Consider the following 7,478-nt stretch of genomic DNA (forward strand, 5'->3'; position numbering starts at 1 on the left):
CCAAAGACATAAAATCATCATATATATATATACTTCATTTCAATAAACCATAATTTCATCAAAGCTACTATTTTAACAATCTTTAATTAAAACTAAAATTTACTTTGAGAAGTAAATTTATAGAAAATCACTTGATATATACTTATACATTTGTTCATAAATCAATTATCAATAAAGTTTCCCACGACACTTCCTTTTTTTAAATTCAACTCTTCAAAATATCAAATCTTACACAACTAGTAATCAAATATATTAAAGTTTACCAAAACAAAATCCAAATCATGTATATATAATTATATATTATAGGTTAAAATTAACATGCAAATACATATATAATTACTTTGAACTTAACTTTAAGCTTATGTTAAAAACTAATTCATAGAAACTCCAATTAATCAAATGCATGTCAAAAATCACCACAAAAATTCAATTTTCCGGAAAATATAGAGTTATATATACATATATATACATAAAAACTCAAAAGGGCAGTTGATAATTACTTACTTTTGCAAAGAAAAGAAGAACAACACCATAAGAACTCATTTTCTTGTTTAGAATCTGACCAGCTCGAATCTGATCTAGAGAGCTCCAAATCAAAATTACACAGTCCACAATGTGTATTAGGATGTCTAGAAGCTACTGTAAAAAAATGAGCTCAATCCGACGGTTCAATATCTAGATATCAAGATATGATTGAAACTAGGTGAATTTGAATGTATGAAGAAGAAATGACAGATGAATATGAACATAAGGGGAATGAAGCTCGAAAATTGCTGGGCAAAATCACAAATATACAGGTCTAGTTTTGTGTGATTTGTGTTTCCTAATAAGGGAAAATATCTATTTTGGTCCCTCTAAACTTTAACTTCTTTTAAAACTTACCCTAAACTTTTAATTTTACACTTAAAATATGAAATTGGCCTCCAACTATATCCATAATACCCAATTAACTCTCAAATCAATAAATAAATATAATGTAACATAATATTATGGTATAATAACTAAAATTAGGGACACGGATGTGACAGACTCTCTCACGCGTAGGGGAGCAATCAAAGCACCATCAGATTAGGGGCGCACCTGCACGACGTGGGCGACGTGAATGCAACACCAAAATGAGGCACATTAGACCGAGCCTTCTTTTGCCAAAAATCATTTAAAATGACTTTTATTTTTTATTTTTTATGGCTTTTAATTTTATTCTTGTAACAAAATTATTTTTTTAAAATAAGTTTGCAACAAACTGGTGTTGCACCGGTTTCCGATCCAACCATCGATCGTTGGTTCAACCTTAGTTCACTCCGGTTTATTGAGGGTTTAATAAATTGGTACAGTTCACACCATTATAGATTTCTGGTTGAACCGGTTGGATCGATCGGTCTGATCCAAAAATGATAACATTGATAAAAGTTTTCTTCTAGAAAAAATGTCAAACTAGTAAAAATGGCTCTTAGAGAGACAAGGCGTATGATATTCTTAATAAAAAAATTATAAAACCAATTAAAAGTAAAATTAATTAAGGATCATTCCTTTCGTGCATATATATAAACGTTTTCATCTTTTACACGACTTGTCTCTTTCCTACAACAATATTTCTAACCGAAGTCTCTCAAAAATATCTTACACAGGATAACGATTCTGCCAAAAAAAGAAGTAAAGATTATATATTATATTACTTTTAGGATTTATGGATACAAGTCTCAACAAATGTTTTAAAGATTCTAGATTTTTCTTTTTTATATCCCATCTTGCTTTCATCTTTCCGCTTATTGTGTTTGTCGATCGTTCAACAGATGTAGCAATCATATGAGATTTTCTTTTATTTATATTTTATTTGGAAAAAACTGGGTTCAGACCAGTTCACGGTTTCACTCCAGTTCATAACGGGTTAATATCATCGACTCCAAATGTATACAACTAGACCGGATACATGGCCAGTTTGCGGTCGAACCGGCCGATCCGGTTCGGTTTTAAAAACATGGGTTAAAACCGGTAAAAAAATTATTGTGGAAATGGAAGTGCAAATACTAAACGATGATTGGCTTGCGCTGCGCTTGAATTGAAAAGCTTTTCCGTGTAAAGCTGACCTGTCCTTCTTCTTGTTCTTCTTTTACTCCATCATCATCATATTATGATATTCCCTTTCTGATCACCTGAAAGTTTACGCAGAGAGCGAGAGCGAGAGCGAGAGGGCGATAGAATTTTGCCCTCTCCCTCTTCTATTCCCATTACACCAACAACTAGGATTTTAATTCTGTATTTACAAAATCTAAACAATAATAATTACCCTGATCATATGATTCTCATCCTCTCTCCAAAATTCACTTCCTTTGATGCGACGATCGCATCTCCGTACTCGGGTCGATTCTAAGCCCACCCATAATATGGAACCCATCAAGTTTCAGATTCGACCCACTCCACGATCTTCTACCCTCTTCTCCAAAACCAAACTCAATAAATCTGGCTTCTTTTGTATTTTCGTCGCTTCCGTTTTCACTCTAACGGTTTTTCTGTCCTGTTATTTTCTCTTTAGAACCGGGGATTCTCACCAGTCTCGTAGGAAATATGGGATTGTCATCGATGGGGGTAGTACGGGCACCCGGATTCACGTGTTTTCGTACACAATTGAGAGCGGGAGACTCGTTTACAGTTTTGGGGATGGGGCGATGAAAGTCAATCCAGGATTGTCGGCGCATGCCGAGGATCCGGATGAGGCGGGCAGGTCCTTGGATGAGCTGGTGGAGTTTGGCAAAGGACGAGTGCCGAGAAAGCTTTGGGGAGAGACCGAAATTCGGTTAATGGCGACTGCTGGAATGAGATTACTCACTACGGAGGTTCAAGAGAGGATTTTGGAGTCGTGTAGAACGGTTTTGAGAAAGTCCGCTTTCAAATTCAGGGATGACTGGGCTTCTGTGATTTCCGGTATGTTTTGCATTTTTGTGTGAATTGTTTTAAAGTAAAATCACATTGAGTTGAGTAGCTTTTATTTTTGGTAGACATAGTCCTATTGTTCATTTATGGATGGAATTGCAACTTGTTCTGAATCCTGATCCTCATCTAAAAAGCATTTTATGGTCTGCATTTCATAGGCTCGGATGAGGGGTTATATGCTTGGGTTGTTGCCAACTACGCATTGGGTACACTTGGAACCGATTCTCGCCAAACTGTTGGGATTATTGAACTTGGTGGAGCTTCTGCTCAGGTTTGTTTGATAATCTTAACTTTTGTATATTCATTCAATGTGTGTGGATCTATGCGATCGATTGCTGTCATAAGATTTGAAACTAGTGGAATAGTGCTGTTTTTCAAGAGCTACTTGCTGCCTATTTCAAGTCCTGGTTACTTTAATGAAGTAATACTTCCATTCAAGTGGTGTTTCTGTTCTAGCATGCATAATACTTCAACATGCTATCATATCAGGATATTCATGTATCTTGTGAATTTTAGGCACTAGACTCCAGAATAAGATCATGCCTTGATATTTAGCTTTAAATGATCAACCTTTTCTGATTTTTTTTTTTTTTTATCATCTTTTTCAGGTTACTTTTGTTTCAGGTGAGCCTGTTCCTCCTGAGTTCTCACGCATAGTTAAGTTTGGGAATATTACTTACAGTATCTGTAGCCACAGCTTTCTTCATTTTGGCCAGGTACAATCTCTCAATAATCTTTAATGATGTATTTCAAGTTCTTTTTTTGCCCATGAAGCTTTTTAAGTTCTTCGTTTAATGGGTAATTTGTGATCTTATTGCAACCTTGACTTTCATTTATTCCCCATTTGTTGGAAGTGCTTTTATGGAACTCTTACAAGAGCGTTATAATAATATAGACCTTTCGGGTTGATTTATGGAACTCTTACAAGAGCGTTATAATCACATAAATCAACCCGAAAGGTTGCATACTAGAGCTTAAACAGCAAGCCTTCCGAAATGGAGATTAAAAAGTAGTGGTGAAAAAAGCGCTTCATCGATGATCTGCTATATTCTCTTACTATACATTTGGTGAAAGAAATCAAAATTTTAACTGTTTTCATTTTGATTTATAGTTCTTATTGGTATCCCCATTTTAATTGGTCTTCTATGTGTTGAACCTACATTTCTGAATTGTGGATGATGATTAGTATTTGACTTTTTCCATTTTGCAGAATGCTGCATTTGAAGCATTGACGGAATCCCTTACTGCTTCCAGCTACCAATCTGGTGAGCATGCATGCTTTTGGTTTATTTTATAAGGATTAAGCCTGCGATTTCTTAACATGGTAATTGATTATGTCTCATATGCCTTGAATTATATAATTAACTTCTAACAAGGCTCTATAGTCGTCAGATTTGGATGACCTCAAGTACATAGTGAACATGAGAGATCATGGTGGATAAATCTCAGTCGTTCAATTAAAAAATGAATCGTCTGAAATATAATTTTTAAATTTTAGGAATTGGTTATTCGTTAATGAGATAATTAAATTTTACCATTCATTTTGAATTGAATGGTTGAGATTATTAACATGAGATCTCATGTTAACAGTGAGCATGAGAGAATCCTAATCCATAGTAATTGTAACAAGAATTTAAGGTATAAAGCTTAAAATCATATTAAGATATTGAGAATCTGAATGCTCTATATGAAGTTTACAGGGTTTAGATAATATTTTATATCTATGGACATGTCAGCTTGTTGTCATTATGGGGTTCATGCTATTACTAAGCAAATGCTAGAATAGTTTCTCTTTGTGATAGACTGTGTCACTGTGGTATTCTCTGGCAAGTTTGGCAATTTGCACTTAATATTGGAAGACCAAGTCAAATGCTACTTGGATATTCTTTACAAAATTTGGGTGCTTTTTTGTGCGTGGTTAGGCACTAGGCAGGGACAAGGTGACCCTTAGATTCTAGTCTCATTTATGATAAAGAAGCCAAGCCCACTCAGTTGCCACCCTCATTTCGATTAAGTTGCCAAGAAAATGCTGCTTGATTGTTGTCTGTATTTATTGCTGTTAATGCTGATGCCTCAGCTCTGCCCTCCCCTTCTTACATCTTTTTGAACATTATGTTGGGACAAATATTCAACGCAGAATATGTGAATTTTCTTTTTAGCATTATTCTGTAATGATTGTAATAATTATTAGTTCCTTCCTGTGTTGATTTTTGTTATTAGATAGTTGGTGCAGAGCGTTACTTAAATCTTTTATTTTTCTAGCTATTGAAGCTCTCAAAACACATGAGAAAGGAATGTTTATTGATCCTTGTAGTCCTAAGGGTTACTATCACCATCCAATGGAATCTTGGAAGCTCGCTCCAGGTTCAGCAGAAAAGAATAGATATTCTTCCAGTCTTCTTTCCAGGGGCAACTTCTCTGAGTGTAGATCTGCAGCACTAATGCTGTTAGAGAAGGACAAGGGTATCAATTTCTTTCGGAAGGACTATATTACAAGTTTTTGTGTTGTAAAGTTTCTACTCGTTTCTTTTGACGTAGCAATGATGGCATCTTCATTATCTGATATGCAGAGAAATGCTCCTATCAGCAATGCTATATAGGATCTACATTCATTCCTAAGCTTCAGGGGAATTTTCTGGCGACTGAGAATTTCTTCTACACATCAAAGGTTTTACTTACTGTCTTTCCTGGTTGAATGCTTACTTTTTTTTTTTGGTGTGTGTCTGTAGATATTCTGGCCCTTTATGCGTTGGTTTTTCACATTGGTGAATGAAAACTAGTAGTTGCATAATAGCCAGATTTGAGTTGCTAGAATTTAAATCAACTCTTTGATGTACTATTTCCAGCTTCTGAGACCTTTTCTTTCTTTTTAAATTTCACCTTTGACTTGTTAGTTCTTCGGGTTGGGTCAAAGAGCATTTCTATCTGACTTTATTACTGCCGGAGAAAACTTTTGTGGAGAGGATTGGTTGAGGTTGAGAAAGAAGCACCATTCGCTAAATGATGATGATATGTCACACTACTGCTTCTCTTCAGCATACATTGTGGCTCTACTTCATGATAGTCTTGGGATTGCACTGGATGATGAAAGGTACACATTTCAACATAGGGCGTTTGGTGGTATCTTTCTTTTGAATTTTTCTAAATGGAAAAGCTATTTTTCCCGTGTTGTTAAACAGGATTGAATATACCAATCAGGTTGGAAACATCCCACTTGATTGGGCATTGGGTGCTTTCATTTTACAGAGCAGTTTTGCATTGGAGGAGCAGCAGCAGCAGCAACCAGATTGGATTACCACGATTATTGGGGATGAATCACCAACATTGCTTTCGCTAATCGCCATTACCATACTACTAATGTTTGTGGCATGGTCTATATCAAAGTGGAGGAAGCCACAGTTAAAAACAGTTTTTGATCTAGAAAAAGGGCGGTATATAATAAGTCGGGTTGGAAGAAGTTGATAATGCATTTTAAAGCTGAAATTTAGCATAGTTTGCCATTTTGGTCCCTATACTTTAATTTTTGACACATTTGGCTCTTGGTAGACAATTGTATTAGATGGGCCATCACAGTTAAGCTATTTTCTTCAATTGTGTAGTGGCGTGCGTATGTCAAACAAAATTGTCTGTCAAGGGTTAAACTGACGTGGGAAAAATGGAAGGGGGCTGGCTAAATGTTCCAAAAGTAAAGTGACAAATAGTAATGAAGATGAGGCTGAAGCAGTTGCAGTTGGTGATAATTTGACGAGATGTAGGGTCCGTTCAGCTACTTGCTGTTTGTTGTTTGTTTTTGGAAAATGCTACTTTTTTAAAAGGTAGAGATTTTCAGCTATAAAAGGGCAGACAGTAGGTGTTTAACCAAATACTTCAAACTCTGTCTTTAAAATGAAAATGCAAGCGGGTGGTGAAATGTAGGTAACCAAACACCCAACTAGTGTGAGTAGTAGTTGAAAGCATAGAAGATAGAAGATCATCTTCCCATTTTGTACCCTAGTGGGATTCTATTATTTAAAAATGTTAGAGCTGTATTATTTCTCACACTTAAACTTATAAAAAGGCAAGGCTGTTCATTCATTCATTTGTTTCATTATTAGTTACTGTGTCGTGGCGTTTGCATTGGCAACACACATCAAGAAGTGGTTAATAGCCACTTGTTTGCTGTTTGGATTTTTGGCTGTTGGAATAAACAAACACCTTCTAAAACTAATTCAAGTCAGTTTTTTTTATTAGATTCTCAAATCGTATTGTAATTTATTCTCGAATAAATATACTGGACATTTTAGAGCGAAATAAGTCATTGTGATTGAAACGGAATTCTTGTGAGACGTTAAGCTCGACAACAGTGGGATCCGAACAATCGACATGAGTTTGATTATTTATTTGAAATAAAACCTTATATTTTTATAGTTTGATTATGTATTTTCAGTTAAAAATAGAGCATTAGTATGCTTTTGTTAAAACGTGATTTAGTAGTGATATAAGGACAAAATTATCAACAAAATATTTTTTTTTTTAAAAAAATCATTCAAACAAGTGATTTGGATAAA

At 35.1% G+C, this 7,478-nt stretch overlaps 1 protein-coding gene across 1 annotated transcript; it reads left to right on the plus strand.

Moving 5' to 3' along the window:
• The first annotated feature begins 2,061 nt into the window (after positions 1–2,061).
• LOC136218445 (probable apyrase 6) lies at positions 2,062–7,005 on the plus strand. Its single transcript, XM_066005310.1, has 8 exons — positions 2,062–2,922; positions 3,090–3,202; positions 3,540–3,647; positions 4,142–4,196; positions 5,194–5,394; positions 5,502–5,599; positions 5,826–6,022; positions 6,111–7,005. Exons 1-8 carry the CDS (start codon positions 2,334–2,336, stop codon positions 6,391–6,393), a joined length of 1,644 nt encoding a protein of 547 aa, XP_065861382.1. The 5' UTR covers positions 2,062–2,333; the 3' UTR covers positions 6,394–7,005.
• The last annotated feature ends 473 nt before the right edge of the window (positions 7,006–7,478 follow it).

Source organism: Euphorbia lathyris, chromosome 2 (genome assembly GCF_963576675.1).
Source record: "Euphorbia lathyris chromosome 2, ddEupLath1.1, whole genome shotgun sequence".
Classification (NCBI taxonomy): Eukaryota; Viridiplantae; Streptophyta; class Magnoliopsida; order Malpighiales; family Euphorbiaceae; genus Euphorbia; species Euphorbia lathyris.